The 13,227-nt window shown below is 35.4% G+C and overlaps 1 protein-coding gene across 3 annotated transcripts in view; it reads left to right on the top strand.

Annotated features, from left to right (window-relative positions):
• Positions 1-13,227, top strand: part of Mmp16 (matrix metallopeptidase 16) — a 256,760-nt gene that overhangs the window by 233,755 nt on the left and 9,778 nt on the right. For all 3 annotated transcript variants that reach the window (XM_031366538.1, XM_031366539.1, XM_031366540.1), the window contains exons 9-10: positions 7,984-8,134; positions 9,152-9,267. In XM_031366538.1, the coding sequence (XP_031222398.1) occupies positions 7,984-8,134; positions 9,152-9,267 (267 nt within the window). The remainder of the gene's footprint in view (positions 1-7,983; positions 8,135-9,151; positions 9,268-13,227) is intronic.

Below are 13,227 nucleotides of genomic sequence, written 5' to 3'. Positions count from 1 at the left end.
CAGAAATCCGCCTGCCTCTGCCTCCCAAGTGCTGGGATTAAAGGCGTGCACCACCACCGCCCGGCAATGTTTTTCTTTAAAGATGTGTAAATAATTGTGCTGTGATTTTTGAGGGGGATGATGTTGAATGTGTTATAAAAATAGAATCTGATCAAGTAAACTTAGCTGTCTTAGAACTCACTAGGCAGAAAAGACTCCCCCCCCAAACTCACACAAATCTGTCTGTCTCCTGGGTGCTGCAATTAAAGCACACATAACTTGTTTGCCTCTTAGGTTTTGTGTTATAAAAATCAGACGCTCATCAATTTGTGTTTTTATCTTTTCTGTTCTTAGCTTTGCTTCTTGGAAACTATGATCATTTTATCTACTTTTAAAATGTGTTTTCAAGAAAAATAAAATAATATTATTCCCTATTTCTTTAGTCCCTCCAACTTCTCCCAGCTTCCTTCCCTTTAACCAGTCACATATTCCTCACTACTGTCAAGTTGATCATTGCTATTGCATGCATATATGTAGTCTGGAAGTTTCACCAGAGTGAGAAATGTGTGTTGCCTTCCTCAGCAAACCTGCATCCTCTCCTTCAGTGACCATCACAGGAATAAACAAACGGAATGTGACTGGATGAGATTGATTATTCCCACAAAATTCCCTGTGGCTTCTAATCTCTAATGACTTCTCTCCTATTATTTCTGGTTATCCTTTTTATTTACCCTACCTCTTTGCTTTATTCTGACTTATGGATACTGTACCTGCCTCCTCTTCCAATACATTATCAATAAGATCAATTTTTCAGCTTTTGCCAGAACATGCCAGTGTCATTTGAGATACAGCAAAAGCCTTTATTCTGCATCACAGATCAATAGTATCTACGAGAGTCAGGCATGTTGATGATAACCAAAGCAAAAGGCTAACTACTATATAAAAAAATTAAGTGAGCTGAATATAAATCACTCAAACACAAACTAACGCATAGACCACATCATCTCAGTTTTGTCATTTGAAACTCCTAACTCATTAAGATGGAGAAGAAATTACATGGCTTTCCTTAATTTACACACAGGAATGCAAACACTGTCATTTATTAAATTGACATTCCCTTGATTTTTGGACCACAATACCCAGAGGCAAGGTCATGGTTTCCCATAATGCTTTTGGTCTCTAACATTCCATCCTATAAACCAGCAGCAAATGCTGCTGAGGTTTTTGTTGTTTTCCTTTACTATTTTCAAGGACATTTAAATACATGTGAAATTATATGATTTAGTGTTTATTCTTAACAGGAAAAAATAACCATGGTCTCCTGTATAAAGTTTTGTTCACTAAAAACAGAATGCCTATTATTCCTTTATATAGATAAAAATATTGAATGGATAGTAAAGCATTTACATCATATAGCTTTTAATAAACATTATTCTGAGATATCTCCCTAGCCTTCAAAATTCACAGATGTGATGACCTGAATTTTAATTCTCAGAACCCATACAAAGCCTGACGCTGTACAGAGACCTACATTTCAAATGCTTCAATGACATGGTAGAGGAGATCAGGAGACTCATCAAACTTGCAGGCCAGCTAGCTGAGCACACGCAGAGGCAGACAAGAGACTTTTGTCTCAAGGCAAAATGTGGGGAACAACATCGAGGTTATTTCATGATCTGCCCACAAGAGCCATTGCATGTGGACCCTGCAATCACAAATTTGAGCAAACATGCCCAAATGCATGCACAAGCATCATATATATGTACATACAAATATACACATCATCTGTGTAGACTGAATCGATGAAAAAAGTTAATAGAATAGTTAGATTCAATTAAAAGGATCCACATTTTGTTGTCTTGTAAGTTGAGCTGAGCTGAGGAAAGGCCTTCTCTCAGTCGCTAACATGGAGGCATGGCAAGCACAGGTTCTTTCCCAATCAGACATCAGATGAAAGGGAAGGATCTGGGAAGTCTGAGCACAGGTTAGTAGAATGGGACCTTTAAAAGTTCTCTTCTGTTATTTTAAGACTTCGTCTTTCAGTGGTGGGAGAGATGGGGCCCAAAGTAGACTGTGTGCTGTGAAACAGTTTTTGGTTTTTTTATTTCTTCTTAATTTGTCAAAAATGTGATCTGCACAATTAGGTGAGGCACTTATTTTAAGTTTTCCTGATTTAAAGTGGTCCTGGAGAAAATGTGTATCATATGATGGCATTTCCCAACAAATAGTTAAATATAACTTCTACATGGATTTTCATTACAGTACTGAGCTGTGTCTGTCTCAGGTGGGCCATTTATTGTAATATTAATTTTCTAGCTTTGTTGACAACATCCAAAGTTGATAAATTCCATATTATTTACATAGTCTTTATTGGGCTTTTTGTTACATATTTGATCCTGTATATGATTCCTCTTGTAGTTTAAGAATTGTTCTTTGCACTGATAGCCGTTTATTCAGAACTTGAAATTGTATTCAGGTGCTGTATATGACTTGTGAATAATTTGTTTCTTGTAGTTCTCACAGCTTTGAGTGGCTTTCAGCTTGCAAACCATGAAGTAAGTAGTATGGTAAACACAAAGGCTAGGCACTCTGGCAATATAGCAGAAACACGTTATTCAGGCAGGGTGCTCCCACAGAAAAGATCAAATGTAAATATTGAAGGGGTCATCATTTTGTAAGTAGCTGATACATCGTGTGAGGATGAGGTAATCAAACCATGTTGAAAGGAGCCTTGCAAAGGTATATATATATGTATATATATATGTTCCCTAAAGGAAGATATATATAAAAGAATTTTTGTTGTATGTGAATAGAATAGACTTTAGAAGAACTTTCTAATTGCCTTGAGAATAAATGAAATAGAAACAACCTAGAGGCAAGCTAACATGAAAGGAGATTTGTACTAGTACAAGCAACAGAGTTGTCATCAAGTCCCTAAAGAACCTGGCTAGAAGACAGCATAGTTTATTGGCTAAAAGCCAGGATGCTGATTCAAAGGCTTTGAGGCTCATACAGATGTCATACTTTGTATAGAATTTGGATGCTCCAAGTTCATAAAGAAGCTGTCTCACTCTGTTAAAAGGAAAGCTCAAATGTGTTAATCGAGCTCCAGGGAGCAAAGACATGATAACCACAGCACAGGAACTACACATACTTGCCTTGCAGTCTCTCTAGCAAAACCTTGTGTCTCATTCAGTCACAGCTCAGTCCTTCATTCACCCTACTCTCTTTCCTCTTTCAGTCCAGCTGCCTTACTCAGTCAATGCCTCCTCCTCCTCCTCCTTGTTTTAGTGTTGAGAATGAAAACAGAGAATGAGGCATGGAGTAATTACTTATAAAAGAAAAAGGAACAGCATTGTTATTGCTAACAATAGAAAGGGCCTTCGAGAGACTACTCCTGACAGAAACAAGGTGTATTATGTGATCAATGGAATAAGTTTTATGTACCCTGCCTGAATAAAATTAATAAGAAGTTGGCTGGTAATGATTAATCACAATTGCCAAGTTGACAACCTGGAATCCTCTGGGAAAAGAGATTCAGTGAGGGGTTGGCTAAGTTGTGTGCTTCATAAATTTCCCTAAAGGCACATGTGTGGGGAGATGTCTGGATCACTTGTTAATGAATGTGAAAACACAAACCCTCTATGGGCAGCACCATATCCTGGGATTTAAGTATATAAAGTATGTAAGTACTCTCTATGTAAGTATAGAGAGGGGCCTGACTATAGTGAGCATTCATGTGCTCACGTCACTCTCTGCTCCTGACTGTGAATGTAATGTGACTAGCTGTTTCATGTGCATGATTTCCCCATGATGGACTATAATCTGGAGTTGTGGGCTGAAATAAACCATTTCTCCTGAGTTGATTTTTGTCAAGATATTTGATCACAACAACTAAATGAAACTAGGACACAGGTCATAGCAGGAAGTCAGCTTTTCAGTTATAAGTTAACTGTGTAGAAAATCCTCCACAGTACATACTATTTGGTTTTCCAGAGCTACTGGTATTGGCACTAGGATGACCCAGTTTTCTTCATCTGTGTCTCTTTTTTCTGTATCTCTGCCTCTCCATTTCTGAAGTTTCTATTATTTTAGCCATCAGCATTGTGTCCTATTCTTCTTTTGCCTACTTTTCCCTATTTCTATAAGTGGTCCTTTTGTAAAAGACAGGGTTTTTTGTAAGCCATTGGTGGTTTTTCTGTAACTGCCATATTGTCTAATGTCACTTAATGCTTATAACCTACAGATTATTATAATTATATGGGCACATACAGTTATGTCTTCTTGCTTGTTCATAGAGATGTATCACTAATATCCCCCACTCTTAATTCTCAGCTCCAACCAATCTCTAGTCTCATTTTGTTATTCAGTAATCCTCATATTCTCTTGTCTATCTGCATAAAGCTATGATATTATCCTTCTTTCATCCAGTCACCCAGTGATGCCCATCAATTCCAACTTCAAAATAGATCATAAGTGCATTTCTCCTTTCCTCTTTGATCTCTTTCACTTTAGTTCAAACTGTAAAAATACCACCTTATATAATTGGTAATTACTTCCTATGACTGTTAAATTTCTGTTGAATTCCCTGTCCTCACCTGTACCTCACCATCTCAGTTGTAACTCCTTTTTCCTAACCATCCAGGAAACTGTCCCATTACACCATTTACTTTCAATATTTCTTTCATGTAAAACAGACTTTACTTATCTAGTACCTTTGAATATATATGTTCGGTAAAATTGAATAGAGATTGTTAGGAATTATCATCCCAACACTGGGAGGTTAAGACAGGTATTTCCAGAGTGATCACTAGCCAGTAAGCTTAGCCTTCTTCACAAATCTCCAGGCCAGTGAGAGACCCTGTTTCATAAATCAAGGTGGACAGTTGCTAAGAAATGACAGATGATGTTGGCCTTTGGCCTCCATGTATACATGCATGTGCACACACAAATGCAAATGATATCCCCTCAGACACCTGTACATACCTACCAAAGATTGACTGGTGATCTTAACTGTATTCAGTGAAAAATTGCCCCTAATATTTCTCCATCCTAGTAATGACATTTATTCTCTTCCAAGTTGTTTTTCTTTGTTCCTTTGCTTGTTTTTAAGTTAGTTTCCCCCTCGTCCCCTCACTAGACAATAAGCCTTAAGAGACAGGAAATGTTTTCAATGTTGTTCACTCCTATGTCTTAGAAGACAGAAGTTACTTATTAGATGGGTTCATTTAGTTAGTTTATTCCTACAAAAGACTGCTCTTCTTGTTTATGTTTTTCTGTCTATAACATTTGTGAAAGATCCCAAAGAGTTTTCATGAAAATTAAAATATATCATGCCCTTTCACTAATCTGACTACCTTGAGGGCTTTACCAATGCACTCCAAATACTGTGAAGCCCATTATTTCAGTTGTTAGAAATTTTTCCTTGCCCATTGTACTCCAGGGATCTTTCAGTTCACAGATACCAAGTTCCCCTTGCTTCAGTGACTCATCATGAGAAATGTATCATGAATGTTCTAATGTATTGTAATTCTTGTCTGAGGTGGAGATTGAGATTTTTCTAAAGACACATAAATCATCACATCTATTAGTAATGACATAATCTCACTAATTTCTAAATCTCAACCTAAGAGGGAATGGCTGGTCATAAAATTGTTCAACAGAAAAGAAAAGGGAGGTAATTCTTTGAGTATGTTTACCTACTTAAATGTCAATATCTCAATATTACTAAACGTGTACAGTACAGTCATTTCTAATCTGGCTTTTACAGAATTGATTTTGGGATTTGTAGTGGCCATGTTCCTTTTCACTGTGACAATAATCCTGACATATAACTTAAAGGAAGAAACCTGATTTTGACTTGTGGTTTCAATGGGATTTCAGCACCTCCTAGAGTAAAGGAAAGGCCAAAAAGATAGATGGACTGTGTAACAGAGCTATCAATATCTTAATGGGCAGGCAGAAGAGCAGAGCAGGTCTACCTCTCTAAGGACATATATCAACAAACCATGCCCTATCCTTAGAAAGCACCAAAGCCTTCAAAATAGCAAGATGAGAACCCAGTGTTGAAAGAACAAGCAATGTTTATAATAAGACAAAAGAAAGAAACATCAACATTAATGTGTTAATGAAGACACAATAAATAAAGTCCAAAAACAAGCTAGAGAGTGCAAAGGAATGATGTGACATGCTATGTGCTTAGGGAAGAAGTTACTTTAAGTGGTCACTTGAATCTACAAATAAGATTGGATATATTAGTTGTGTTCTAATGTTGTGAAGAGACACTATGACCAATGCAAGTCTGATAAAGAAAAGTATTTAATTTGGGGCTTGCACTTTTAGAGCCTTAGTCCTTTATCATCATGTCAGGAAGCATGGTAGCATACAGGCAGGTGTGGAGCTGGAGAAATAGCTAAGAGTTTTACATCCTGATTCTCTGGCAAAAGGTCAAGAGCCACTGGGCCTGCATAGGTATTTCGAACATCAAAATCCACCTTCAGTGATGACACACCTTCTCCAAAAAGGCCAAAACTACTCCAGCAGGGCCAACCTCCTAACTGTCCAATTATTTCTCTAAGTTTACTACATGAGAACTATACTTGCAAATATATGTCTATCGCGGTCATTTTCATTCACAACACCACAGTGAAGAATCATTTAGTTGGCGTATTGATGACACTAAACGTGAAAGTCTTAGTTAAATATCAAGTTGAAATTAACTTCCAGTGAAGTAAGAAATGGTTGCTGTTTGGGACCCTTGCTATTAAGGTAGCATCTCTCATGATTGGATTGCTTTGTGAGCTCTGCATAAATTGGGAGATTCCCTTCCTCAGAGGATCCTCCCTGAGAGGTCTCTGCCTGTCTTTGTCTGGAGAATGTCCCTGAACACAGATGTGTGGCCTTGTCTTGGCTTGTCTGAAAAGTGACCTTGTACAGAGCTATCTGCAAGGCTCCATAACTCAGCATACAGTTCCCACTCTGGCTTCTTCCCTGCAGGGTAATCAGGACCAACCATCTCTCCCTGCTCCCTTGATGCCATGACCAGTTATCCCTTTCCTACTCCTAAAAATGCCTTTAGCCATAAAACAATAAATACACCCTATCTCTGAAACAATAAAGTAGACTTATCTCACGAACGTGGGTATGAGTGCAGTATGTGAAAGGCATTGGTGCATGAGAGGTGTATTGTCTATAGACAAAGGCATTGGTGCATGAGAGGTGTATTGTCTATAGACAAAGGCATTGGTGCATGAGAGGTGTATTGTCTATAGACAAAGGCATTGGTGCATGAGAGGTGTATTGTCTATAGACAAAGGCATTGGTGCATGAGAGGTGTATTGTCTATAGACAATTTAACAGTGTCAGCACAACTGACTAAGGTCGGACTATTTTTAGATGTTATACTCTGCAAATTTTGGTGAACAGTTTAGGGTTAAAAATTTTCTTTTCTTAGATAACCCATAAGTCTTATAATTCTAACAAGCACAGAGTCAAAACAAGAGAGCTTTGTTTGATGAAAGCTACTTGTAAATGCCTATATAGTAAAAAGAAAGGATCAACCAACTGGAAAGGCTCACAGAGAGTAGATGGTCTCATCACAAAATCGACTAGGTACAGTATGTAAAAGCCACAGAAGTATGCGAGAAGTTCATAGATATTGAATCTTTGATAATCCAGGGAAAGAATCTTTGATATAGAATGATTCCTTATGGCTAAACTATAATTTTAATTTTTAAATTAACACACAGGTTTATACCATATTATTAAGTAGTAGTTCTATTTTATGTTTATGTTAACTGTTATATTTAGACTATTTAAGTACTTACTCATTGTATTTGTTTTTGAAAATTCACTGATGTTTGAGCAAGAACATCAAAATTCTAGGTGTGACTATGACTGACTTGTTTCCAAGAGCTCTTACATTAGTAACTTACATTAAGCTGATAAGTATCTTGTAATTGATGTTTTTCTAACACATTCTATATCTACACTTATGTTATACAGGTAACAAATACTGGGTGTTCAAAGACACAACTCTTCAACCTGGTTACCCTCATGACTTGATTACCCTTGGGAATGGAATCCCCCCTCATGGTATTGATTCTGCCATATGGTGGGAAGATGTTGGAAAAACCTATTTCTTCAAAGGTGACAGGTCAGTATGTAGGTGGCACACTGTTGATTCCACACATTAGCAGTAAACTAATGATTGGAAAATCAAGGTTCCTACTCAATGATAGACATTTACTGTGAATGATGTCATGTACGTATACAAAAGAGTTAGTATGGCAGAAATATTGTCACAGTGTATTTTATATAACATATTTATGATAACATTTTATTTACTACATTCACCTAATATAATTGCCGAGTTCACTGCTGCTTTCTCACTGCTCTCACTGCTCTCTCACTGCTCTCTCACTGCTGCTCTCTCACTGCTGCTCTCTCACTGTTGTTCTCACTTCTCTCTCACTGCTGCTTTCTCACTGCTCTCACTGCTCTCTCACTGCTGCTCTCTCACTGCTGCTCTCTCACTGCTGCTCTCTCACTGCTGCTCTCTCACTGCTCTCTCGCTGCTGCTCTCTCATTTTTGCTGTTCCTCTCATTTCTTACCTCAAAAATTAATTTTTCATAAAGGACTTACTTCCAAATGTGTTAATATATTACTTTATAATATTTCTATGGTGTTCTCTTCATAGCTGATAAGAATGTATCACTTTCTATCTTCATTGGTGAATTGGTTTGTTGATTATATCATCACATATCTAAAAATCCAATGTTAACAAGAGCTAGAGCTTGTATACTTTGTTCAGGATTATATCTTATGATCATGTACATGGTTATGTGTATGCATAGATATGTATATCATTTTGGGTGGCATACTTATGAATTATTAGTATATATATATATATTTAAATATATATATTTAAGCACTTAGCATGGTTATTAACTTTAAAATATTGAATAGTCATTTACCATATGAAAGATGTGGATAATAATACATTGCAGAAAACACAGAATAATTTTATATCAATTTCCTCAATAATTACAATCAGTAAATTTTTTTAAGTTAGTAAGAGGTGCACAGGAAGGAACCATCAGTTAGTAAAAGTACAAATATTTGCATGAGTGACTTTTTCATATATGTATTGTTGTGATTGTCCAATTTTAGGTATTGGAGATATAGTGAAGAAATGAAAACCATGGACCCTGGCTATCCCAAGCCCATCACCATCTGGAAGGGGATCCCTGAATCACCTCAGGGAGCTTTCGTCCACAAAGAAAATGGTACACAGTACACGCACTACTAAACGCCTAAGTTTTCTGTGTTAATATCCCAGTTTAATGTTAAAACAAGTAATTTGAAAATATCATGCTAGAAGTATGAATTATTCATATTTAGGATAGCTATTCATACTAGATTTGTGTTCTTTAGGAATTTATATTTTACTTACACTCTAAACCACTTTAAATTTGATTTTTTTTATAATTATTTGAATTCATTAGAAGGAAACATAGATAGTATTTACTATTGAGGATTAAATACCTTTTAGTTACCTGATATACACACCTATTAAAATTCCTGAAACTACAATAATAACAAATGTATGTGGAACAGGAATTCTTCCCAAAGACACTGTCCTAAGTTCAGCCAATTATAATAGCACTTTCTAGTAATCATGTTTAGCTGAAGATTCTCCTCAACACTATGGGGTAGATTGAATATATTGATATCATCCTAAAAAACAATATAGAAGCCTTATACACTATGTCTAATAGTCATACATCAAAGAAGACAGCAGTAAAATGTTTTCTCTCATTAACGCTTTCCTAAATGTCAAAATCTGAGATTAAGAATCTTCTCCTAGCCAGGCGGTGGTGGCGCACACCTTTAATCCCAGCACTTGGGAGGCAGAGGCAGGCAGATTTCTGAGTTCAAGGCCAGCCTGGTCTACAGAGTGAGTTCCAGGACAGCCAGGGCTACGCAGAGAAACCCTGTCTTGAAAAACCACAAAAAAAAAAAAAAAAAAAAAAAAAAAAAAAAAAAAGAATCTTCTTCTAATAGTAATTTACTTCATTTAATAAATTTAAAACTATTAATAAATTTAAATTTGTAATTTAAAAGTTGGAGGATTAATATTCCCAACTAAGTGAAATATGTCACTTCTGGTATCTAAAAATTAAATTTAATTTTTCCTTTTCAGGCATGAAATATGACTTTATGATACTATATGAACACTTCCTATGTATCAAGTATTATACATAAATTCATTGAATTGCCTGCATCTTTAGCAGCACTCATCTGTGCTAACTAGCTCCCTGCTGAACATAATGTAGACATATTTCTAAAATGTGATAACAAACTATTTAACCACTCTTAAATGTGCTCTAATACACTTTCTAAAACAAAACTAAACAAACAGAAAAGTTTACAAAATTTCCACATTACATTGACCTGTTTTATCTTTCTAAATACCTCACTTGGTTCAAACTAAGTAGCTATACTAATCAAAATTCTATTCACTCATACCAACTAAATTGTATGATTTCTTCTTAGCCATCATTCTACAATTGTTTTTTTAAGCAGATTGTAAGGTTTTTAACTGTCCTAAAATTAAATGCAGAAAATTAAACTCTCCTTAAAATCATTCCTACTTTCTATGCAACTCAAGTATTTTATTTATGTTGACAGTTTTTGTTTAACTATATCTAAAGTATTTTTCACATTTGTGTTTCATTGTGCAGTAGTCCCATGTTTACCTGTTAAAAGAACTCTGTTTCTTGGTTCTGTTGATTGAGTGTATTAAGTATCCACCTCACTACTTGCTGTTAAAATCTCCAAATACAACTCATATAAGTATTTTACAAGATTCCATCTATCCATTAATATTTATTGGGTACTAATTAATTCCATCCAAGAAAACATAAAAGAAGAGAAAATAGATACATATCCTATGGCAATAATGTGCCACTGAAGTAGACCACCTTATTACGTTGTGAGGCCAAAACAATAGAAAATGATCTCATAAGGCCCAAACTAATGAAAACAATATAAAGTGCACTGCACTGCCATTGATTTCTTTCTTTAAAGTTTCCTCATAAGAAGCATAACACAGGAATCGAAGAGCACAGGTATTTCTTAGCGAGTGAACAGCTAAGGAGTTCATCAACTGATATTTCAGAAATGAAGATAATAAACCTAAGATTTAGAGTTAATTAGTACATAATCAAAATTTGACAAATGTCTGCTGCAAAGATTTCAGACTTCCTATTTTAGTCCTACTGACCAGCTTTTATTCTAACAAGTATATTTGGTAAGTGCAAACTCTGTTCCACGCTTGGAGTCTGTTACTGTAATACTTGAATTGTAGACATGTCAATATGAAAGGGGTTTGTTCTGAACCTTGACCTTTTATCCACTAACTCATAGTAATTAGTTTTTGCTAAAATTTAGAGATAAGGGCCCTTATAGATATGAGTTTCTCCTTTATAACCATTAGTAGTGCTTTCACCTACTTTGAACATCTAGTTATAATTAAAGATATTGTTCATCTCTGATCACCTCATAGTCTGTTATTTGACAGGCGCTCAGGATGTCTCATCCAAACTTGCTGAATAAGTACCCCAGGTCTCACTAGATTGTTCGAACACGAGTTCTCGCACAGAATAGTTTGAATCTATACACTCCTTTTCTTTGATAAGTTGCTATGACTGAAGACTCTTCTTCAAAATTAAAAGCCAAAGTGGAATTTTACAGAACTGAACAAAATAATTCCCAATATAATATATAATAATGACCTATCTGGCTTATTGGAAATTCTTGAGATTGCAGAATTCCTTATCCCAGGAGTGGTACCTATCTGTTTTACCTCCCACTAGGGACCGATGCTTAAGACGGATTCAATATTAGTCACTGTGTTTATCTCTGAACTTCAATATCTCTCAAAAATATAAAAAAAAATAATTTTTCTAAGTAGTGGAGCAGTTATAGATGTTCAAAAGCAGTGCTTTCCTCAGTTTAACTCTCCTATATTAATAACATGCGATCACAATCATTATTTGAATCCTTAGGTTGCAGCACTCTGTTCAAAATAGATAATCTTCAAAATATAGCATTTTTCTATTTTATTTTGATTATATTTACTCAAAAATGAGAATCAAGTCTAGGTAGCATAGGCACATACTTGGATATGTAACTTAAAATGTTGAAAATGTTCCTAAGAAAATCATCAAGTTTATGTATATTTGAACTTAAAACATCTATTATGTTGGATCACAGATTACTGAGGTATGTGAAACTTTCTTATATCAATTCCTCATAGATTAAATAGAAGTATCATTTAAATACTAAATTTAGAATTATGATATATTTTTCTATATTCCTAAAACATTTAATAATAATTTTTAAGAGTCCATAAGATATAGCTTGGTGGTACAAATTTAGAATATAATAAGTAGGTATCGCAGACATCACACACACACACACACACACAAAACAACAAATGGAGAAAAGACAAAGTAGGCATAACTTACAGCTAGAAACAATATTATTGCACAATATGCTGTAAACACAACATGTTTGCTTGTTAAAATTCTCAAAAGAGAAAAGAACTTATTTTCATTCCATTGACTTGTCCAGATTTTTTATTCAAATAATAAAGAAGAACTTCTTATTTAGGAAGAATGCAAAAAAGCTTAATATTAAGATGCTGAGCAAATGCCCCAAGATTTGAATAGATGAGAAACTTTTTAATTGTGCATTGAACAGCCTCTTCAGTGTCACTTTAAGAATCACACATTATCCAGTTTTACAAACAAATCAGCATTCTCTGATAAAGGTCATGATTCTAATGTAAATTATATGATAGTACTCCCATAAGCCAGATAAAGAATGAGGTCCTCTCTACAGTCTACAATATCAATAGCTAACCTTCTGTCACCATCACGTTACCTATAGGTAGCATACATTTCAGTCATTTTTTTTTTAGACATCAGAACATATGAGCCAGTTTGATGCCGTACATCTACTGCCCAAGCATTGGGGAATCTGAGGCAAAAATAAATAAATAAATAATTGCACTGTGTTTGAGACCAATCTGCACTCTTTACAGAATTCTAGGACAGCTTAGGATCCAGACTTAGACACTTTTTCAGAAAAGAAATGTGCATGTAGGAAGGTAAGGAAAGAAGGAAGGAAGGAAGGAAGGAAGGAAGGAAGGAAGGAAGGAAGGAAGGAAGGAAGGAAGA

This window comes from Mastomys coucha, unplaced genomic scaffold, assembly GCF_008632895.1.
Source record: "Mastomys coucha isolate ucsf_1 unplaced genomic scaffold, UCSF_Mcou_1 pScaffold14, whole genome shotgun sequence".
Lineage (NCBI taxonomy): Eukaryota > Metazoa > Chordata > Mammalia > Rodentia > Muridae > Mastomys > Mastomys coucha.
This window is presented reverse-complemented; position numbering and strand designations above follow the sequence as displayed.